The sequence below is a fragment of the Schistocerca piceifrons genome, chromosome 1 (assembly GCF_021461385.2).
Source record: "Schistocerca piceifrons isolate TAMUIC-IGC-003096 chromosome 1, iqSchPice1.1, whole genome shotgun sequence".
In the NCBI taxonomy this organism is placed as follows: domain Eukaryota; kingdom Metazoa; phylum Arthropoda; class Insecta; order Orthoptera; family Acrididae; genus Schistocerca; species Schistocerca piceifrons.
In genome coordinates, this window is record NC_060138.1 from 637048045 (window position 1) to 637073511 (window position 25467).

General features: G+C 39.1%; 1 protein-coding gene across 1 annotated transcript in view; it reads right to left on the reverse strand.

The window, feature by feature from the left end:
* Positions 1-25467, reverse strand: part of LOC124805024 (exosome complex exonuclease RRP44) — a 143321-nt gene that overhangs the window by 30439 nt on the left and 87415 nt on the right. The window contains exons 13-15 of the mRNA XM_047265438.1: positions 24191-24434; positions 21504-21724; positions 10131-10299 (exon numbers count right to left, since the gene is read on the reverse strand). Coding sequence (XP_047121394.1) covers positions 10131-10299; positions 21504-21724; positions 24191-24434 — 634 coding nt within the window. The remainder of the gene's footprint in view (positions 1-10130; positions 10300-21503; positions 21725-24190; positions 24435-25467) is intronic.

Genomic DNA, 25467 nt, shown 5'->3' on the forward strand with positions numbered 1-25467 from the left:
TTCAATCAAAACTGCAGTGTTCATAAAGAGTAATGAGCCACCTATTGCCAAAAACAGTAAAGGGACCAGTTACCAGGAAAGAGGTTTGACTGAACCAAAACTAATTTACAAGATTAATATGTTTTTGTTTCCAAGAGTGTGTCTGGTGATATATATGACTTCATCCATCATCAGCTTAGTGAGTATAGCCCCATGATTTTTTTGTTGTGACTTCACCTTTAGTGAACTCGTATGTCCCCATAAAGGTAACTTAACTGGATTCCTGAGAACATGTTATTTACATCCCAAAGTGTGCTTTTTACCTTTACTTATATCTTAGTGAACAGGCAGTATTATGAGCTGGTAATATGAGCACAAAAGTTATTTTTCAATAAATATGACAACAGGAAGTCCTGGGTACAATATAAATGCTGGGGTGTTGAGCAACCAAAAGGCACGTAAACTAAACTGAAAATATTGTTATGTTTTTGGATAATGTCCTTCAGAGCTAACTAGTACACAGCTGAACTGTCCTGGCCACTGTCCGAAAGCTTCGCAACATTTTCAGTCTTCTTTATGTGGCTATTAATCACCTATCACCTGAGGCATATAGTCAATGTCACTTTAACCCCGTCATGCTTAATTTTCAACAGCAGTGATAAGTTTCTTTTAGAAGAAGCTTCTTAAATTTAAAGGTTGTCCACTCCTCTCCATGCATGCACCACCACACAAGGAGACACCTCTGTGATATGTTTTCTACCACATATGTTATACATTACCATGAAGCAATAAAGTGCTGGTTACCTTCATGTACATGTAGGATTGGCTGAAGTGTCTTTACTGTTGTGCTGCACAAGGTATTCAGTCACAGTCAGTCATCGGGTTGAAAAGGGAACACTTCCATATAATGATTTATTTAGCTATTATTTATATTTCTTCAGAATAAATGAGTGTTTAAATGAAACTCAGCACTCTGAGTGACTTTGTATAGTATTTGGAAAATAATCTCTTCCAGTTCATATAAAAAAGATGGGATGACACCTCCTCTAGCAGATGAGAAGTACCTAACTGTTGATTTCAAACTAAGCACACTATGCTTGCAGAGAATGATTTACAAGAAGAGCACTTGCACATAACAGCAAATTCAGATAACTCTTGGGATAAAAGTGGGAGCTATCACTGAAGATTTCATGCAAGAGTCTTGATATCAGAAACGACTCATTCCACATCATTAGGATTTGTCATGTAAAATGATCCTTGGAACATGTAACTAAGTAAAAGGTTGGAAATTGGTCCACGCCAGTTATCTAACTCGGTATCCGGGGGCTTGGCAGCTGGATCTCTGTTATGATTTGCAATACAGGTTTAATTTTGACATATAAAATTTTATATTCAACATTTTAGCTGGTGGTGAAATATGGTATATCATTTTATCAAACAACAGAAAATCCAGGATGGAATAATGACAAATTAGGGAAAGGATAGAGTGCCACTCACGATGAAGGGTTTCTTCTGAAACAGACATCATACACACACACACATTCATGCAGCCCACACACACACACACACACACACACACACACACACACATGACCACCGTCTCTGGCTGCCGAGGCCAGACTGCAAGCAACTGTGCATGATGGGAGAAGCAATCTGGATGGAGTGGGTAAGGAGGAGGCTGGGGGGCAGGAAGGGGTAGGCAGAGAGAGTACGAGTAGAGAACAGTAAATTGCTGTTTGAGGAAGCATACAGTGATGAGGTGGAGAGACGGTAGGGCAGCTAGGTGAAGTCGGGATGTTAGATGGAGGGCGGGAGTGAAACGGAAAGTGGGAGAAGTAAAAAGATTGTGGGTGTACTTGTGGAGTAGAAAGCTGTACAGTGTTGGAGTGGGAACAAGGAAAGGGACAGATGGGTGAAGGACAATGACTAATGTAGGTTGATGTCCGGAGGTTTACAGGAACGAGGGATACATTGGAGAAAGAGTTCTCATTTCTACAATTGAGAAAATCTGATGTTGGTAGGAAACAATTGCACAGGTGGGATCTCTCCTTGCAATATATCCCACATCCCCATAACCATCCAAGCCTCAACCTATGTTAGTCATTGTTCTTCACCCACTCGTCCCCTTCCTTATTCTCATTCCAGTACTACACAGCCTTCTATTCCCCAAGTGCACCCATAGTGTTTTTACTTCCCTCCTTTTCTACTCCCCTCTCCCTCCCATCCTTCCTGCCCTCCGTCTAACCTCCCTCTGGGATTGGGCTGCATGGAAGTTGAATCCCTGCCAGAGAAAATGGACCTTGATGGATTAAAGAGCAGTGTTGCTGCAGAGTTGCAGTTGCCTAGTGAGTGCCCCACCATTTTGCCACATGAATACATTGGCCAAAATTGCCCCTCATGGCCAGCATAAGCACCGCCACACTTTGACCACTCAGTCCATCGTGTACTTCATCTGATAGTGTCCATTACTATCTCCACCGTACTACTGATTACTCACTGCCGGTTTCGCTTTGGCATTGGTTTTCCTCTTTGGTCCTGATTTGGATTGTGGCTCATACTTGACCTCTTGATAGCACTGCATTGGAAGTTCATTATTGCACAGGTTGCTACTGATCGCTCTTGTTGTGTTCGGTCCACCATTTGGCCAGCCATTTTGCTTGACTCTGGCATGGGTTTGAGTCCCATCCGCAGTTGGTCTTCTTGCCTTGTGTCGTCATTTCTCTCTGTTTTTCTGATGTGCACTCTGGTACTCAGCTACTTGCGGATATAGCACTCCAGACTGCAACTAGCTGCCCTACCCTCTCTCAACCCTGTCCCTGTATGCTTCCTCAAACAGCACTTTACCATCTCTCACCCGTATACTGTTCTTCCTCCCCCTCCCCGTCCAAGCCTACTCCTTATCCCCACCACCAAGTCTACTTCTCCCATTACACACAATTCCTTGCAGTCTGGCTTCAGCACCCAGAGACAGTGGTCATGTGTGTGAAAGCTCTGTGTGTGTGTGTGTGTGTGTGTGTGTGTGTGTGTGTGTGTGTGTGTGTGTGTTTCTATTTCATTAGAAGGCCTTCTGGCTGAAAGCTTACATGTCTTTTTGTTGTACCTATCTGTGACTCAAAATCTCCACTATATGATGAGTAGCAATTTATCCTTCTTATAGTATACCAGCCTATTCCAGGCACAGAGCAGTAGTCATGTTTTTTGGATCTTTTCTGATACTTCTTGGAAGGATATCATATTCCACTTGTGGCTGCAGAAGTTTTAATTTTGCTACTACAATTTCAGGTTTATGTTACTGTCAAGTAACTATGTTGTGGCAGACGTGTAAGTAATGGTATGGCATCAATTATATATGACTGACAATGGTTTAATGCTGAAATTGCTATGGCAAAATAAAAACCTCTACAACCATAAGTGGAATATGATATTCTTTCAACAATTCATAAAGGCTGAGGACTCATTTTACATGAAGTTTTCTGGAGATATTTGTTAAATAAAAATAAACATTAAATGCTGCTGTCTGCTTTCGTAACCTAAAGAAATTCAGGAAAGGTAGCCAAAAACGGGCTTGCATGGGATCTTGTTCCACAGCTCGTATAAATACCAAAATACAAGCATGTCTTGAAAAGTTCAAAATTCAGGTATCTTGATACTGTAATTATCTTAAATCTCATAAGGGTACCACACAATTTCCTCTTCTAAATAAAACAGAAATTATCTGCCGAGATTATTTTGAGATCACTACTAGTTACACCTGTCTGTGATGTACACCTTAACATTTTCTAGGAGACATGTATTTGAGTCTCCAGTAATCTGATTTGGCACATGAACTATAGACAACATTAACATGTACTCTTGGGAGGCGAAGTTTTTAGAAAATGAAGAATCTGAAGTTCTTTGTCAAAGGTTTCAAGTTGACCAATGTATACACCTCAAAGCCCATTGGTTGCAAAAATACAACACTTTTTCAAATTCTGGAAATTAAACGCACTCATTAGACAGTTGCACATTGGATTTTCTCTTTGTTGCTAAAAATGACATGTGCCTAAAGTAATGAGATGATGGGCTCTGAATTTTCTTCCGTTTCTCCATCTTCATTAATACAACAGTATATGAGTACGTTAATAGCCAGTGGAAAAATACTCCTATTGCGGCACAAAAAAAGTAAATACACTCCTGTTTAAAAGACTGATTGGAAAGTGGGGTACCAGCTGCCTCATCCTACCTTCCTTAGCACCTTTAAAAATTTTCCCAAAAAAATCTGGTACATAAACATATTCATACTCTTTTTAACAAGCAACTCACCACTCACTCCCACAAGCCCCCTAACTATAACTAGCTCTCATCCACTAGTTCAGCACTCTGTCACTCACACCCATCCACTTCCACATGCTCATTCTCACTCATTAACTCAGTCCAAGTCATTCTCTCTTTGCATCTCTCTCACTGTAACTGTCTCCTATCTCACACCACTTCCTTCTTCGTTCCATCCTTGTATTACTGCCACCTCTCATAGTCACTGTCTCCTCCTCGCTCTCTCTTACTGCTACAGTCTCATTCATTCATTCCTACTGCTGCTGTCTCTTCTCGCTCTCATCCCTCATTTCACTAGCTCCCAACCACTTCCACTTTCTACATCTCTTTATGCCTGTTTGACTGGTGTTCCCTCCTTTACTCTTTCTCCTCTCTGTCTCCTTCCGCTGCCACTGTGTCCCTCTCTTCCTCTCACACTGTCATTGTCTCCTTCACTTTACAGCACACTGCTCCATGTTACGCCACTTTTAAATTACATTTTCACACCACACTGGATTTTATGTGCATTTATGTGTACAGGTAGAGTAATGCTGAAGCTCTGTATCTTGGAAATGAGTGGATATAAGAAGAAATTTTTTAAAAATTGTTTGAGATTGGGATCTTACGAAGACATTGTAAAAATTCCACCCATGGTGCATAGCCACCTTGGAATCTGTGGCTCAGTTTCGGTACTCAAAAACCATGTTTTTGGAGCATTTCTCGATAATGGATGAAGATTTTTGAAAATGGGAAGATCAGACTTCTAGAGCACATAACATTAAAATCTGAGCAATTTGCTGTGATTTATTTTTATTTAAATTTCACCTCACGCTGGGTTTTAGTACACATGTACGGTAAATTTCAACGTCTGTATTTTGGAACTGCATAGGTTGTCCAAGATCTGGATCTTAGGAACATACACTCCTGGAAATGGAAAAAAGAACACATTGACACCGGTGTGTCAGACCCACCATACTTGCTCCGGACACTGCGAGAGGGCTGTACAAGCAATGATCACACGCACGGCACAGCGGACACACCAGGAACCGCGGTGTTGGCCGTCGAATGGCGCTAGCTGCGCAGCATTTGTGCACCGCCGCCGACAGTGTCAGCCAGTTTGCCGTGGCATACGGAGCTCCATCGCAGTCTTTAACACTGGTAGTATGCCGCGACAGCGTAGACGTGAACCGTATGTGCAGTTGACGGACTTTGAGCGAGGGCGTATAGTGGGCATGCGGGAGGCCGGGTGGACGTACCGCCGAATTGCTCAACACGTGGGGCGTGAGGTCTCCACAGTAAATCGATGTTGTCGCCAGTGGTCGGCGGAAGGTGCACGTGCCCGTCGACCTGGGACCGGACCGCAGCGACGCACGGATGCGCGCCAAGACCGTAGGATCCTACGCAGTGCCGTAGGGGACCGCACCGCCACTTCCCAGCAAATTAGGGACACTGTTGCTCCTGGGGTATCGGCGAGGACCATTCGCAACCGTCTCCATGAAGCTGGGCTACGGTCCCGCACACCGTTAGGCCGTCTTCCGCTCACGCCCCACCATCGTGCAGCCCGCCTCAAGTGGTGTCGCGACAGGCGTGAATGGAGGGATGAATGGAGACGTGTCGTCTTCAGCGATGAGAGTCGCTTCAGCCTTGGTGCCAATGATGGTCGTATGCGTGTTTGGCGCCGTGCAGGTGAGCGCCACAATCAGGACTGCATACGACCGAGGCACACAGGGCCAACACCCGGCATCATGGTGTGGGGAGTGATCTCCTACACTGGCCATACACCACTGGTGATCGTCGAGGGGACACTGAATAGTGCACGGTACATCAAAACCGTCATCGAACCCATCGTTCTACCATTCCTAGACCGGCAAGGGAACTTGCTGTTCCAACAGGACAATGCACGTCCGCATGTATCCCGTGCCACCCAACGTGCTCTAGAAGGTGTAAGTCAACTACCCTGGTCAGCAAGATCTCCAGATCTGTCCCCCATTGAGCATGTTTGGGACTGGATGAAGCGTCGTCTCACGCGGTCTGCACGTCCAGCACGAACGCTGGTCCAACTGAGGCGCCAGATGGAAATGGCATGGCAAGCCGTTCCACAGGACTACATCCAGCATCTCTACGATCGTCTCCATGGGAGAATAGCAGCCTGCATTGCTGCGAAAGGTGGATATACACTGTACTAGTGCCGACATTGTGCATGCTCTGTTGCCTGTGTCTATGTGCCTGTGGTTCTGTCAGTGTGATCATGTGATGTATCTGACCCCAGGAATGTGTCAATAAAGTTTCCCCTTCCTGGGACAATGAATTCACGGTGTTCTTATTTCAATTTCCAGGAGTGTATTTCAAAAATTTCAGCCATTTACTCTGCATAGCCATCTTGGCAAGTGTGGCTTGGTTTTGATATGAGAAAATGGTAAAAAAAAATTTCCTATTTTGCGGTTTTTCTAAGGAATCACCCATGAAATAATGGTGCTCTCATAAGCCCCTTAAGCCCCACTACATACCACGTCAAATGCAAAAATAACCAACCAATCTACTGCATTTGCCTAAGCAGAAGGAAGTGTGTAATATTCATGCTTTGGCCTATACTGCAGGATAGTGACACTAACACTAACCTTGTTAGGTATACAAAACACTCAACCGTACCTCTCTATCACCAACAGAACCTGAGGTATGAGCCCCGAAAGAATCCAATTTTCATGTGAGGCATTCTGAAACATACTACACAGCACATGCGATTGTATGTGTACTGATTCTTTGTGCAACCTGTATCTCAATGAATAGTCATCACAATACTAATCTAAATAAATTGTTGATATCACTTGGCTATCACTCTGTAGTAAGTAATTTTGCACATGCACAAAAATTTACAAAATCACAATATTTGGTACTAAAACGTTTCAATGTATAGTCATCATAATACTAATCTAAATAAGTTGTTGATATCACTTGGCTATCACTCTGTAGTAAATAAATTCATACATGCACAAAAATTTACAAAATCAAAGTATTTGGTACTAAAACGTTTCAAATTAATGCTTTTCATCAGAATCGCATGATTCACTTATTATTGAGCAGAATTAAAGAATGATTGTTGTACCCAGTGCATTTAGGGAAAAACATGCAAAGATAATACAGGCAATAAGAATAACTGACTCTGTGATTGCATCTGTGTCTCGTGGACAGAAAGATTTTATTCCAGGAACACAGCTGTACTAAGAAATGCTTACAATTATTGAACTAACAGATGTTTACAATGGAATGCAAGTTCAATGCATTAAGTCCTTTTTCATCCTTTGCCTGACTTCTATCCTACTTAGAAAAGGGATGTCAAGAAGTAATGCAACACTTTTTTTTCTTGGCCACTTTCAGTTGCAAAAATGTGGAATTTCTTTTGGGACATCAATAAATATTCCTGCTTCAACCTTAAGAGTTTCACGAAGTTCTGATAGGTAGTTGCCCAATACATAGCCTTCAAAACGGCATTTGTGATGGGAGTGCATTCCAAACAGAAACCTGTCATTGAGTTTCTTTTGGCAGAAAACCAGAGCATCACACATATTCGTAAGCACTTGCAAGATTTCTACAGAGACCTGTCAGTGAACAAGATCACACTGAATCTTTGGGTGAGACATCTGTAATCATCACAACAAGGTCATGCATATCTGTCCCATCGCTCATGTACTGGACCGCCACACACAGCTGTGACTATTACAATGTTGAAACTTGTGGACACTCTCATTTGAGGTGAACAATGGGTCGCAGTCAAACACCTTGCTGAATAACTGGATGTCTCTGTTGGTATTGCTGACACACACATCCATAGTTGAGGCACTCAAAGGTGTGTGCCCACTGGGTTCATTGCCACCTAGTAGAAGACAATAAAGAGCAAGCAAGGAACATCTGTGCAGAGTTGCTCGGACGTTACACTTCATTTTATGTCGAACATCATCACAGGTGATGAAATATGGGTTCATCACTTCAAACCAGGAACAAAATGTCAATCCATGGACTGGTGCAACACCACCACCTCTCCTCCAGAGAAAAAAATTTAAAGCCGCAACCTCAGTCAGTAAAGTCATGGTGACTGTCTTTTGGGACTTTGAAGGGGTTATTCTGTTTGGTGTCTTTGTTCATGGTGCAATGATCAACTCTGAAGTGTGCTGTGCTACCCTCAGAAATTGAAGAAACAACTTCAGCGTGTTCATTACCACAAAAATGCAACTGAACTTCTCCTTCTCCATGACAATGTAAGGCCTCACACAGGTCTATGCATCCAAGAGGAGCTCACAAAACTTCATTGGACTGTTTTTCATCCACCCTACAGACAAGATCACCCAACTTCTGGCTTCCATCTGTTTGGCCCATGAAGGATGTACTCCATGGGAAGCAATATGTGGATGATTCAGCAAGACACTGGCTCCAACGTTGACCAACAGAACGGTACCATGCCGGCAAGCAGCACCTCCCAGTAAGGTGGCGCAAGACTGACACATTGAATGGAGATTACTATGAAAAACAGAGTTTTGTAGCCAAAATAGTGAGGAATAACATGATCTATTGGAATCCTAAATAAAACCAACTCGCTTTGCATTACTTACTGAATGCCTCCCGTATGTTATCCACATTTTGTAACTTCTGCTTTTCATTGTTGTTGTACGTACATTTCATAGTTACAATAATGTCAACATTCAGTACAATATTTGCCCTCCTAAAAATTGTTTTGGGATCTTTTTAATCACAATTATTCATTATAGATGAAAAACAAACAATAACTATCCTCTTTCCTAAATTTTTTGGTATATCTACACTTTTTGTTTTCCTAAATTTTTTGGTATATCTACACTTTTTGTTTTTTTCTGTACTCTGAAAAAATTTCTCTAACTGATATCCCCTGAATTTAGAGTCAACGTATGATGCCCTAATAAGCTGAAACTATGATAGCAAACAATTAAAATATTCATGGCAGCCATAGTGACTATTCTTGGGAATATTGATAAGTGAAATCAGTGGGAAACTTAGTAATAAAACCCTTCTACTATCATTTAAGTAGTGCTTTTACTGCATGTTCCACAGTTACAGCTTCAACTGAAACATTGGTGAAGAATCTGTGACTTTCAAATGTACATTTCTGAAATAAAAAACACTATTGAGAAGACAGTAGATGTATTTATTATCGAGTTTCCCAATAAGAACTTTATTTAACATTTCCACAACTATACTTTTAACCTTTTTAATAGCACTTTTTCACCCTGATGTAACAATAGTTGTGAAATTTTCAGAAAGAAAGTAAATTGTTAAGGTGGTGAGGTCATTAGAGACAGAGCACAAGGAAAAATGGGCAAGAACAGCACACGAGATTGGCCATGATGATTTCAAAGAAAACAGCTTGGCATTCACCTTAAGTTATTAGCTGAAACCAAGGAAAACCTAAATATGAATGGCGGGAAGTCTGCTCCTCCCACACATAAATGAAGGACCTTCAAAACTGCAACACATCACTCTGTTATAATTTTTAGCATCATCCCTGAGTTACAACATTCAACAGTGACACAACATACTAAGCACTCTTTCAAATTTTAATCTTCACTTATCTACAAAAACTAAGTGATAGGAGCACACATTACGTAAATGTCATATTTTTCACAGGCTAATAAGTGAAAAGCTACTACTATCAACCACCGTCTACAAATAAATTTAAAGAAATTATGCTATGGAAAAAAGAAATACAAAATAAGCTACCTGCAGTTGACTATTTTTATCGATAAGCTCTTCATATACATCAATAAATAAAATAACTTCTGGATTATTGTTTAAATAAACATTACTCTCATAACCATAACAAATAACAGCCTTACATGTGTATGGAGTGCAACTGATGCTCTCCCAGCATATTGTGCCATACGGTTTCGATAATTCAAATTGTTACAAAGTTCCTGAGATTTCTTTTTATCAAGGAGATCTGGATAAGTTGAATCTGCTCCAATGCAAACAGCCAGAAGTCGGTGCACAATTATATCTGCATATCTAAAGAAAGTAAACACATACATACAAAATCATGGTACAGAATAAATCAAAAAATCAAATTATTCTACATAGACATACATTTATTTTAGGCTGACACTCAATATCTAAAATTAAAACACAATTAAAAATGTATAAGGTAATAACTCACAGAGCGTACCACACCATGACGCAAAAGATTACTCTACTAAGAACTTGAGGGGAGTGGTGAGGCAATGTCTGCAGTTATCTGGACTAAATGTGGTTATCTAGTCACACAAAGACTGAATGCTACATGAGAATACTGACTTTAGAGCTCTACTGGAACTGATCAGCACACAGCAGGCTCTGAGATTTTGAAGCATTCAGGGTGAGACAGTACACACTGGAAATGCCTATGAAAACCTTTAACAACACATGCGGCTATGTGCACGTCCTGTCATAACACTAGCAGCAGAGTCAGTCGATGTTGTGACTACCAGGTGAGTCTCATTTGACAGTTGTGGGGGACATCGAGCCAGATGAGGTTTGCGGCAGTAGTGGGTAGCAGCTTTGAAGTGCAAAGTATGAGAAATCCTGAGTGCAGTTCAGCTAGCCAGAAACACAGACTACGTGGTGAGAAAAACCATTATTCGAGTTGATCAGGGAAGGCAGTCGGCAAGGTCGACCTACATGAATAAAGCAAATATGAAATAGGGCAAAAAGTAAACCAAACCAGTGACAGAGAAACCAGTCACATGGTTTTAAATATAAAAATTAGACAAATATGTGAGTAAAGACATATTCTCACTACATGATTAGTTTACAAGTTTTTAAACATTAAATATTTCAGATATAAAATGAGCTATGAAAATTAATAACTCACTAACACCTTAAGTGATTCAGGCAAATGTAGTGTCAATGGATAGGACTCATTGAGCACTATTGAACTGATCTAATAGATTTTCTGTAAATACTACTTATTTCAAATTACAGGCTGGAATGTATATTCTGAGTAAGAAAAAGTGAATTTTCTAGTAAATAAAACATAATAAAAGTAGTGACAACATTAGTAAATACAGGTAATTAGAGATGTATGACTTTAATTAGTTCAATTATTTAATATTTATTATTGATTTAACAATGCAAATTAGCACCCATATGGACAAAGCATGTATTTGTGAGAAAACAATTAAAGCTACACAAAAAGTACAAGCAGCATTGAAAAGCTGATGAAGTTTGTGTACAAAATTATGTGTAAAATGAATATATAGTATGAAATTTATAATTTATATATGTTTTCAATAAAGTCAGAATTAATATTAGTCAGTTTTGTAATAAGTCTTAATTATCTTATTATATGTGAAGAAAAACAACAACAAGGAAAGAACAGACTGCTAGTCACGACATAGATGAGGTACTTGAGTCACAGATACGTACAATGAAAAAGAATGGTAAACTATTTGAGCTTCCAGACAAAGTCCTTGTGAAGCAAAAACAAACAAGCACAACTCACACAGGCACTGAGTCTCGACTGTGACTGTGTGTGACAAGAGCAGTAATTAAGCTGGGGTGGGTAGTGGGGGTGAGGAAGGGGCTTGGGATGGGGATAGCACGATAGGGGTGAGGGAAGCTGCTAGTACTGCCTATGGGAGCCTGCAAGGATGGTGGGGACAGGACAGAGCTGCTAGCGCAGTGTCGCGAGGCTGTGGTGGGTGGGGGGAAGGGAGTGGGAGAGGAGAGAAGTAGGCTATGTAGGTGAGTTAGTGGGATAGAAAATGTGTGTAGTAAGGGAGTGGGAGCAGGGAAGGGGATAGGTAAGTGAAGGATGTAGACTAACAAAGGTTGTGGCCAGGGGGGTTATGAGAAAAAAGGATATGTTATAGCAAGAGTTCCCATCTCTAAAATTCAGAAAAGCCTACTCCAGGGATTGTTGAACAACAAATTAGTGAATGCAGGAACTCAAACTACATCAAATAAGGATTTGTGTATGTTTCTGAATACAGATTGAAAGAAAGTGGCTATGCAAATGTAAAAGAAAGTTGTCAAGAAATGGCAAAATTATCCCAAGAATGTAATCAATAGGGCATCTGTTCTATTACTCAGTGTTATGTAAAACTGCTGAAACTGCCAGACACATAATGTCACTGATAGCTTTCATTCTCTACCAGTACCTCTCTCCTACATTCCTAACTGAGGAGTTAAACAGTCAGAGCAAGATATAGGTAAACTGAAGTTGTCTAGTGTGCCATGAAGCATGCTGGTACAATAAAGTTGATAAGAGCAGTCTCCACAAAAACTAACAGTTTGGATTTTAGGTTTGGTCCAATTTCAGTTTTATTGTGTGAGAATGTTTCAAAATAACATGCACAGCATTGCAGAGTGTGTAATCCATTTCTCCACTATACCCTCTCTTCCAGAAGTACTAGATCAGCAACGTATAGAGCAAGGCTTCTGAGGAGTTTGGGAAGTAGGTGAGAAGTGCAGGCAGCCTGATGCCCTTAGATGGGCTGTGAAATATAAGTTTGAGCAAAAGTGTACCTATCAATAGCATATGATTTGGCAGTCCTTGTGTAGTTTATAAAATATAGAACTGATTATTTAACAAGTCCTAAATCATATGTGTTTGGAAATCACCCGTTATGTCAGTTGACCCTAAGTTTTACTTGTGTTCCCTTACTTTTGAGTGAACCATTTCAATACTAAATGCTTTGAAAATTTGAAGAATGAAATGGTTGTGAATAAAATGGTTCACCTCTACAGAGTAAAGTAAACTACACATGAATGAAAAGGAAATACATAGTGTAATCTGGTGTAATCTGTGAATTTTATACAGATTATTCTTTGACGCATTATTATTTTGCAATGGGCTGGACAGCAACGCTTACAGGAAATTGCACTATTTTCTAATGAATATACTTTAAGCTTTATAAAATTTATTGAATAATACAGCATTACATCATACAGTGCTAGAAATGAATATTATAGAAAACTGCCTTATTTTTTACGTAAATAATTATCATACTTTTACATAAGAAAGACTGTAACAATCCAACAATTACGTAAGACATACTGACATACAAGAAAAGATTTCTGGATGTGAAATAAATCAGGCTTCCCAACTGGCATTTCTTCAATACAAAATACATTTGGTTTCCAGAAACACGATATATATTTTGTAAAATCTATTTGATTGGTGCAGATATTCATACGATTTTTAGGTGAAGTTCAAGAAGGAATGGCCTTCTGGATTACAAAATTTTTCATCGTGTTTTCTTGATAACCACCACACACAATTATCAATTGCATACAATACAGTGGAACATGTTTACACATACAAAGTGGGGCTGTAGGTCATCTGGATTATATAAAACCCGGATAATCTGGAAAATTCGGAGAAAATAAAAAAAAATAAAAATGGCAGGGGTTAAATGCCATAAACACATAATTTATACTTATTTTCATGTAAAAACAAATTTAATATTATTTTCACATACATTTTGGCCAGTGTTTTGTACACTGAAAAATCAGCCAGTTTCCTTTAAGCCAGATTTGTATATCATTTATGCAGCATGATCATGCAGGCATTTCACTAGTATTTATTCAGTCAAAGTTGTTTCTGTCCAGCATTCCAAATAAACCATAATTTTGGCCAGGTGCATTGTTGCCTCTGAATCTATCGTAATGTCTTCAGATTGAATGTCAACTTTGTCATTTAATTACACACCACTATCATCGTTATCCAAGACAAAAAAATAGTGACAATTTTGTCATCTGAAATCATATGACAGTAAGAATCATTGTCATTTTGCAGCCAGCCTTTTACATCATTAACATCTACAACGGAGCACCCTGAAATGGCTGTAAATGCTTCAACAAACTCTGATGAGGCAACATTGTCACCAGTTTCTTCACTCAATGTGCAAACTGTGGCAGTGAACACACAAACGGATGGCCATAGATTTTCCAGTAGTTCGTGATTGTTCACTCGGCAAAATAATCAAAAGCAGTTGCAGTCCTATAAATGATGTCTTTGACATTTATAGATTGCAAAGAGTTATCACACTATTCCCCCCTCTTTTTCAGCAAGCTTACGAAGTAGGTGACTTTTATACATATGCTTAATATTTTTCTGAACTCACTGCATGCAACAGTGCCATTGTGTTACACGATCGAAATCTGACTTTGAAGCCGCCACTGACCTGCTGTTCTACACCCTGATGTGACAAATCATTATAGGTTAACAATATGGCAATTAGAGGCTGACAGTCTTCTTTTGGAAATTTTGTTACACTTGACACAAAATCTTCGAAGAACCAGTTTTTAAAAACTAAGCTGACTATCCCCAAATACTTTTGTGACTTACAAGAACTGCCAAGGATTCACACGTTTTTATGTACGGAGATTATTTTGATTTTTTATTAACAGAGGAGGAATTTTATGTTCCATAAAAGAGGGATTTTATGTTCCATAAGACATTACTATAAGCTATTATTGTAATTATGTTCTTCTCTTTTATACACTTTTGCAGAGTCATCTGATCTGGAACTTCATTGGGTAACATCTGATAAAAATATTGAGATTCGTCAGTGTTGTAAACTTCATTGGAGTCAAATTTTGAACTGTTTACCAGTTACTGTATCCCCTGAACTGCTTTCACTAGTCACTGACAACTGGTGTGTTCAGTGTCTGTCTTTCCACTTTTGTAACCAACCCTGGCTGACTGTGAAGTTAGGATCACTTTTAGAAAGATTCTTGTTTAAATTTTTTTCTACAATGCTGGGCACGAAATCAGAACACCACTCTCCTTCTTTGCATCAAACCATATGAAAATATTGTCATATAGTAAATAATTTTTTGCATTTTTTTGTCATCCCAAGTGTCTCTAAACTGTCACTGACATAATTTTGAATGAAAAGTCTTCAATTTCTCACAACCTGATGTCGAAGTTACATCACCAAATTCTTCAAAAATGTTTTCAACAATACTTCTGCAGGCATCCTATACAGCACATCTAACATTTTGTCAATAGACACTAACACCATCTTTCTTTTCGATATAATTTTACATTTGCAACAATCGGGTGGGGGGGAGGGGGGGGGCAACACAGTACTGTGTAAATAAATGTTAACTTTTTAACTGACAATGTGCCAGGCTCCATGTACGGCAATTCGCTGAATATGAATTACGTTATTGTTGTCCATAATTGTTGGCACCATTAATTCCAGAGCATCAAATACACTTACCATGAAAACATAGGAAGAGAAAAACAATGAATTGGATGAACTGGAGATCTGGATTCTACATCCACCATGAGGTGCATGCCAGAGGGTAGGTCCCTTTGTACCAGTTAATTAGGGTTTCTCTCTGTTCCATTCCTGTATGGAACACAGGAAGAATGATTCTTTGACTGCCTCTGAGCATGCAGTAATTGTTCTAATCTTATTTTCATGGTCCCTATGTGAGCAATATATAGGGGATTGTCGTATATTCACAGAGTCACGATTTAAAGCTGTTTCTTGAAACTCTGTTAATAGACTTTCTTGGGATAGTTTACATCTATCTTGAAGAGTCTTACAGTTCAGTTCCTTCTGTGACACTCTCCCGTGGATTAAACAGACCTGTGACTGTTCATGCTGGTCTTCTCTGTATATGTTCAATATCCCGTTAGTCCTACCCAGTATGGGCCCCACTCACTTGAGCAATATTATAGAACCGTTTGCACGAGTGATTTGTAAGCAATCTATTTTGCACATGGATTGCACTTCCCCAGTATTTTACCAATAAACTAAAGTCTACCATCTGCTTTACCCAAGACTGAGCCTATGTGATCATTCCATTTCATATCCCTACAGAGTGTTACATCCAGGTATTTAAATGAGTTGTCCAAATTCCAACAGTGACTCATTGCTATTACAGTCATAAAATACTATGTTTTTTTCATTTTGTGAAGTATACAATTTTGCATTTCTGAGCATTTAAAGCAAGTTGCCAATCTTTGTGCCACTTTAAAATCTTATCAAGATCTGACTGAATATTTATGCAGTTTATTTCAGACAGTACTTAATTATAGATAACTGCATGATCTGCAAAAAGCCTGACGTTACTATTAACATTTTCAGCAAGGTTGTTAATATACAACATGAACAGCAAGGGTCCCAACACACTTACCTGGGATACACCTAAAGGTACCTCTACATCTGATGGTGACTCTCCATCCAAGATAACACGCTGTGTCCTTCCTATTAATCACAGATGCATGCTAGACTCAAACTCAGGATGCCAATTGAGATGACTACAATTTCATTAAGTTGGTACTGATTAAATATGTTGTACAACAGGAAGCCACAAGGAAAACTTAAGATAAATAGAAGTGCTGTAACACAAGAACCATATACACTACAAGAACTACAATTATGATTTTATCTCAAAGCTGGTGGAAAAGCGTTCATAAAATGGCAAGCAGAAAAAAAAACCATAAGTAACCACAGAGCAAACACACGAATGTTTATTTTCATCATGAGTTTCAACTGCAGCAGTACATGTACTGAAACAGAATCATGTACAACAATGTTCTTCATATTGGCTCAAAATAACCAAACCCTGAAGAACACATATATATCACAAGGAACATGTGTTTCTTCTAACAGTAAAGTGGGGGGAAAAAAAACATTTAATGGAGTGAAAGGAAAGTTGCAGAACTCACTGATTTGTGAATTTTTTATATTTTGCAGTGTTCCTGAGACAGCAATGTGGAATCAGCCCTCCAGTCACTTATATGGCAGTGGGATAGTGCTTAAAACCGCATTTGGGCTGGCCGGCGTTTCAGTCCATAAGAGTCAAGGAACATAAACAAGATACAGAACTGGCTCACCTCACTGTCGTACAAGGTGGGTCTCAAATCACTACTCTACACAAGCTTGCCAATGGATAGATGCTTAGATTGCAGAAATGATGCATCTGCTTGGCTACAATGGTAAGCACCTGAAGTTTAAAAGTGTACATGCAAACGTTGATAATCTAAAATGAGCTGCACTATCATTAATTTCAAGGAAAAGTGTTGAAAGTATTTTCACTTATTGTGGCTGGATCAGTTAGCAGTCATCTTAGAGTTGAAATAAGAGCTACAAGAATGATATCAAAGTCAGCTGAAATGAGTTATAAGCCAAAGAACGTGATGGTTAGGGTATTCTTATTTTGTATGAGAATCGTAATTTTTCGCAGCTTTACTGTATGGTTAAATGAAGACGGCGTCCTCTTGGATAAAATATTCTGGAGGTAAAATAGTCCCCCATTTGGATCACCAGGCGGGGACTGCTCAGGAGGACGTCGTGATCAGGAGAAACAAAACTGGCATTCTACGGGTTGGAGCATGGAATGTCAGATCCCTTAATCAGGCAGGTAGGTCAGAAAATTTAAAAAGGGAAATGGATAGGTTAAAGCTAGATATAGTGGGAATTGGTGAAGTTCGGTAGCATGAGGAGCAAGACTTTTGGTGAGGTGAATATAGGGTTATAAATACAAAATCAAATAGGAGTAATGCAGGAGTAGGTTTAATAATGATTAAAAAAAATAGGAGCACTGGTAAGCTACTAGGAACAGCACAGTGAATGCATTATTGTAGCCAAGATAGACACAAAGCCCACGCCTACCACAGTAGTACAAGTTTATATACCGACTAGCTCTGCAGATGACAAAGAAATTGAAGAAATATATGATGAGATAAAAGAAGTCATTCAGATAGTGAAAGGAGACGAAAATTTAATAGTCATGGGGGACTGGAATTTGATATTAGGAAAAGGAAGAGAAGGAAAAGTAGTAGGTGAATATGGAGTGGGGGTAAGGAATGAAAGAGGAAGCTGCCTGGTAGAATTTCATGCAAAGCATGACTTAATCACAGCTAACACTTGGTTTCAGAATCATGAAAGAAAGCTGTAAATGTGGAAGAGACCTGTAGACACCTGAAAGTTTCAGATTGATTATATAATGGTTAGACAGAGGTTTGGGAACCAGATTTTAAATTCAAAGACATTTCCAAGGGCAAATGTAGACTCTGACCACAATCTATTGGTTATGAACTGTAGATTAAGACTGAAGAAACAGCAGAAAGGTGGGAATTTAAGGAGATGAGATATGGATAAACTGAAAGGACCAGAGGTTGTAGACAGTTTCAGAGAGAGCATTAGGGAACAATTGACATGAACAGGGGAAAGAAATACAGTAGAAAAAGAATGGTTAGCTTTGAGAGATGAAATAGTGAAGGCAGCAGAGGACCAAGTAGCTAAAAAGACAGAAGAAATATCGAATTTAATTGATGAAAGGAGAAAATATAAAATCCAGTAAACAAAGCAGGCAAAAAGCTATACACACATCTAAAAAATGACATCGACATTGAATGCAAAACGGCTAAGCAGGGATGGCTAGAGGACGAATGTAAAAGTGTAGAGGCTTATCTCACTAGGGGTAAGATAGATACTGCCTACAGGAAAATTAAAGAGACCTTTGGAGAAAAGAGAACCACTTGTATGAATATCAAGAGCTCAGACAGAATACCAGTTCCAAGCAAAGAAGGGAAAGCAGAAAGGTGGAAGGATGCTCGAGGGCAATATTATGGACATGGAAGAGGACGTAGGTGAAGATGAAATGGGAGATATGTTACTGGGTGAAGAATTTGACAGACCACTGAAAGACCTAAGTCGAGACAAGGTGACAACATTCTGTTACAGCTACTGATAGCCTTGGGAGAGCCAGCCCTGACAAAACTCTACCATTTGCTGAGCAAGATGTGTAAGACAGGTAAAATGCCCTCAGACTTCAAGAAGAATATAATAATTCCAATCCCAAAGAAAGCAGGTGTTGACAGGTGTGAAAATTACTGAACTATCATTTTAATAAGTCACAGCTGCAAAATACTAACACGAATTCTTAACAGACAAATGGAAAAAGCTAGTACATGTCGACCTTGGGAAAGATCAGTTTGGATTCCATAAAAATGATGAAACACGTGAGGCAATACTGACCCTACACCTTATCTTAGAAGATAGATTAAGGAAAGGCAAACCTAAGTTTCTAGCATTTGTAGTCTTGGAGAAAGCTTTTGACAATGTTGACTGAAACTCTCTCTTTCAAATTCTGAAGATGGCAGGGGTAAAATACAGGGAGCGAAAGGCCATTTACAATTTGCACAGAAACCAGATGGCAGTTATAATAGTAGAGGGGCATGAAAGGGAAGCAGTGGTTAAGAAGGAAGTGAGACAGGGTTGTAGTCTATCCCCGATGTTATTCAATCTATATACTGAGCAAACAGTAAAGGAAACAAAAGAAATATTTGGAGTAAGAGTTAAAATCCATTGAGAAGAAATAAAAATTTTGAGGTTTGCCAATGACATTGTAATTCTGTCAGAGACAGCAAAGGACCTGGAAAAGCAGTTGAACAGATTGGACAGTGTTTTCAAAGGAGGACATAAGAGGAACATCAACAAAAGCAAAACAATGATAATGGAATGTAGTCTAATTAAATCAGGTGATACTGAGGGAATTACATTAGAAAATGAGACATCTAACGTAGTAGATGAGTTTTGCTATTTAGGGAGCAAATAACTTTTGATGGTCGAAGTAGAGAGCATATAAAACGTAGGCTGGCAATGGCAAGAAAATCATTTCTGAAAAAGAGAAATTTATTAACATCGAGTACAGATTTTAAAAAAAGTGTCACGAAGTCTTTTCTAAAAGTATTTGTATGGAGTGTATCCACGTATGGATGTAAAACATGGACGATAACTAGTTTAGAGAAGAAGAGAATAGAAGCTTTCGAAATGTGGTGTTACAGAAGGAGCTGAAGATTAGATGGGTAGATCACGTAACTAATGAGGAGGTACTGAATAGAACTGGGAAGAAGAGGAATTTTTGGCACAACTTGACTAGAAGGAGGGATCAGTTGGTAGGACATCAAGGGATCACGAAGTTAGTACCAAAGGGCAGCATGGGGGGTAAAAATTGTAGAGGGAGACCAAGAGATGAATACACTGAGCGGGTTCAGAAGGATGAAGGGTGCAGTAGTTACTTGGAGATGAAGAAGCTTGCACATGATAGAGTAGCATGGAGAGCTGCATCAAACCAGTCTCTGCACTGAAGACCACAACAATGACATGAGACAGCAGTAAAATATTACAAGAGACAGCAAGAAAAATTCGGAGAACTGTTTTATAGTGGTACAAGGGTTGTACATTACACCTAATAGCTTCTAATAGGGTAACCCACAGACATCAGTTCAAAGAAGGAACTGTAGAACTACAATATCCTGAGAGGGCATGGAAGTTTTGGATTTCCTTGAAATAAAACTTTCAAGGATCATGCCAAAGTGAAAACAACCACAGAAGTTAGCACTCTCTCTCTCTCTCTCTCTCTCTCTCTCTCTCTCTCTCTCTCTCTCCTTCTCCAGAACATTTTGATGGTGAAACAGAACCCACGAAATGCCAATGAACAGTGACAAGTGTTCTACTAATGTCAGTACTAAATGTCAAATGACTAGCAGGGATACTCACATCACATGGAAGCTTCTATACCTTTAAGTTAGGCAATCATTCTGAATGCTATTGTTTGTTGCTCAGAACTGACAAATTCTGCATTGTGGTCTGTCTAACTCAACCAACAGCAATTTCTTCCATTTACATATTGTTTATCAGAGCAATTTACCCTACCAGCAGTGGTCATTATAATTGTAGTGCCTATATAACTTAACATATATAGGTGCTTGTTGCTTAAGACCCCAATGATCTGACAGTGATCAATTACAGTGAAATCTCGTGTAGATGTGACATCGTCTCAAGTCAGGCAACAGAATAACAAAACTCAAATGAGAGAAAGATAAATTAATGACATCTTCAAAATTCTGGTATGATCTTTCCTTTAGTCGACACAGTACAAGTGTAAGCTGCAGACACTGTACAAGTAAGCTGCTAAACTGATGGTTAACAAGAGTAATCTGAATCTTTTGCAAATCTTGCAAATCTTAAAATGTATGGCACAGTACAAACCTAAAAACCATGTACTTAGTTTTCAACTAAACTGTGCTTTCTATACACACACACACACACACACACACACACACAGGGAAACATTCCACATGGGAAAAATATATATAAAAAACAAAGATGCTGTAATTTACCAAATGAGAAAGCGCTGGTATGTTGATAGACACAATAAAAAACACAGAAACACACACCCAAATTTCAAGCTTGTTTCTGTACCTTCTTATGGGGGAAGTGAAGTGAGTGTAGACCGGTACAGCCAAACCATAATGGAAAAAATCCTCCCTCTGCTGCATTCCACTTGGAAAGTAGACAGCTTGATTCATGCAACGGGTAGCCAGAATACGCAGCATTGTATTCAAATAAGGGTTGGCAGGATTTACTGCTGTATCCAGAGATGTTGCCAGCTCTTTTCCACACGATGTCTTTAACTCAAATCCCTTAAAAAAAGGTTAATAACATTGTGAGAATTCATCACTCTTACACACACGGAAGGGGAAGGGGGGGGGGGGGGTTGTACATAAAACTAAATAAATGGGACTTCTTTAAAATCAATTACTGCAATTATTATAATGTATACCACTCTATGAAGTTTCCACAAAAGCACTAAGGGAATGGGGCTTTTAAACAGCTTTCCAGTTTGTTCCGAATTATTATCTCCTACTATTCAAACATTAAAGAAGCTCTTCTCACTACTTTGCTGGATAACACTTCTGGAAGAAAGTATGCCAAGAAATGATATGCCATGGTCTACGGCTGTTTTGCAGCTAGAGAATTTGTGGAAGTAGTATGGGAGGTGTCTAGCCACTCCCAAGAAGTAGACAGTGCTTTAAATGAGATTGTCAGAGACGTTATCAGATGCCTGAGGCCTACAGCTGTCCTCACAATTTACCCACTTGTGGCTACAGCGCTACCAAATATCACACCAAAGTAGCCAGTGAAACAGAGAAAAAATCAGAAAATTCAACCACAGCACCAAACGGTTCCAACTTGTTGTAAGTCAAGGACGAGTTTTATCCAACAGACAGTAATGCTAGAAGGCTTACCTGAGACCTCCCACCAATCTACATGGTTGTACTTTCTGCAAAAAATATAAACCTGTGCCCCAAAGAGGAAGTTACGCAGGCAGCAACAACAGCATAGTACATGATGATAAAATGCAAAGTAAACACTATTAAGTGGAGCTACTCTGATAATGACCAGTGTGCATGGGGAGAAACACGCAATGATTGAACATTTACTCATGTGCTCATGGGTGGAGTTTGTTTGCACAGAGGAAGATCTGTTTTTGTGCAATAATAAGGCCACTGAAGCTGCAGAGTTTTGGAAGACGAGAATTTAGATATTCTCATTTGGACACAGAAAATAATGTAGTACGGGTTGTTTCAAGACTTAACTGTTCAGTGCTGTGTATGCTATTGTGAAACTTTCTGGCTCAGTGCAACTGAAGGCTAAAATGGAACTTAAACTCTGTCTTCTGAGGGAACTGCTATTGCCAACTGAGGTATCTAGATAAGTCTTACGGTACAGCTGAGAGTTCCAGCTTTCAATATCTTGCTCTAACTTTCTCACTTCTATCAAAGGGTTAAAAGGGAAATGGATTTTAGAGCAGTGTTAAAAACATTTCTACGTAATACATGTTTTTATGATTTTTAGCTTACAAAAGTACTAGCCATTCTGGAAACTGCTGAGTATGGTACTGTCTTTGCTATGTGTGTGTTTTACATGACAATGGTCCTACTCCTGGTCTTCTGTTTTCTCTGTTCCGGGTACAGCTGAACATGCAACAGCTAAATATACAGACACTCTGCAAGCCACTGTACAGCGCGTGGCAGAGGGTACCGTGTACCACTACTAGTCATTTCCTTTCTTATTCCACTCGCAAGTAGAGTGAGGGAAAAAACCACTGTCTACATGCCTCTGTATGAGCCATAATGTCTTGTACCTTCTCGTTGTGGTTCTTACGTACAATGTATGCTGGCGGCAGTAGAATTCAAACCGTCTTCGTTCTATCCAACCCAGTTTTGTCTATAAGTGGAACTATTTCTGTGATGTATGTACAGGGTGTTTCATCAAAGTATTTATGTCATACAGGATACTTCATCAAAGTATTTGTGACAAATGTCTAGGGGTGATAGATCACATAATAGGGGACAACTCTTGTTAGAGACAAAATGTTCATTGATGTTTCCCAACAATGCCAGGTACAGTTTAAGACTGGTTATGGCCTGACAGATGGCAGATTGTATGCACTCTTCGGTGTTCATATGCAATATGTGTTGGCTATCATCCAGTCGTTTGCTCAGTGTTAACAGCAGTAGGTACAGTACACAAATGAGGATCCTGATTTGCTTCTAAAATATCTTTCTCCACTTAAAAACACTCATTCTTATGGTTTTCCTCTTGAAAATCACTCTTTATCAATTTACAAAGGTAGGTAGCATGCTGTACAGCTGGTTAGTAGCGGAAGTGGCAGTAAAAATTTTGTCTCTAACAGAATTTGTTCTTCATGACATGATCTATCACCCCTAGACATTTGTTGCAAAGACGCTGAAAAATCCTGTAGATATTCCTGTAATGCATCTGACAAGTCCTATACATTTATATTAACTAGTCAAAGGATAAAACAAAAATTCAATAAATAAATTAATGAAAAACTCCATGAAGAACAATACCACTGGAACTGGATCACTAGCAGAATTAGACAGTAATTACATACTCTTGGAGGAACCAGGCAAGTATTCAGCTGAAACGGTGTATTGAAACGATGGGAAACCATAACAAAGTAAGTTAGATCTACATTTGAAACCAGCTTCTCCTGATTATGAGGCTAGTGTTCTAACACTATACATAACTACTCCATAATAGCCTTAACAGCACAGTTACTGTCATTAAAATGTACTTACTAGAACACTTCCTGCTTTCACAAGAGGCTCAAAATTTGCAGGAGCAGGCTCAGGATGACGCCGCAACATTGCACACTCAGGGAACTCTTCCAGGATCTTTTCTGCTACTGATATGTTAGCCAACAACATGAATTCCTCCACCATTGAATTTGTTTCAAGCAGTTGTTTGGCTTTCACATCTATTGGATCATGAGTCTCACTATCGATATTGAAGCGTATTTCAGGAGAAGCAAGGACGAGTGCGCTGTGGAAAAAAAAGTAGGCTAGTATGTAATGCTGCTTTCATTTAGCTGAGTTCTTAAACAATGTTTCTTACAATATCTAATAAGTAAAATTATAAGAACACATACACTGTATTTTTTAACTTTATATAATAAAAATACATTTTGTAATGAATTTATCATTATTACTAGGTGCTTAAATTATAATTGTATACCTGCACACGTTTTACAAATCTCAGCTTATAAATAATGTCTGAACTGAGGCCTTTTCAATTGTGGTATCAGACTGCATTATATCAGAACTCTTGCAACATTATAAAGAACTTCGTGCAATAACAACAAACAAAAGTATCACAAAAATTAGTACAAAGGTACTGAATATCAAAACATATTGGTTTACAAAACTTTTGTATTATATTCCTTGGTAATAAGTTAATTGAGAATGCATCAGTTTACAGTGTTGTAAGCCATAACAATAATTCTCAAAGCATCAATTACAACAACACACTTTGATGACCAAGAAATAATACAATGATACAGACTTTTCGTGCAGCTCAGTGAGTAAGTGATCAGCTATATAACCAAAAGTTCAGGATTCAATCCCCAGCTGGTTGTAGAATTTTTTCTGTCACTTAGCGCATCTCTCTTGTGCATGAAAATGTGAAAGTAAACTACGGAGTCCACACTAAACTGCAGGTCCTCTTATAGCAGGCTTACCCAGTCAGTTGGAAGGATGGATGAAGACAAGAGTATCCAGGCTCCAACAGGGCAACACCTACTAAAGAACTGTGGATTGAGGACAGCTTGATTTTACTTTATGGAATTTTCAGTGTGTAATTATCTATTTGCAAAAGTTGTTCAGTGTGTATTCACAAAATCTGATACATCCTTCTCAACTCCACAGTTCTGTAAGAATCACACTCATTTTATTTGCATAATTTGGAATATTTTTTATGATCATTTATTGGGCTGTTGTTGTTGTTGTGGTCTTCAGTCCTGAGACTGGTTTGATGCAGCTCTCCATGCTACTCTATCCTGTGCAAGCCTCTTCACCTC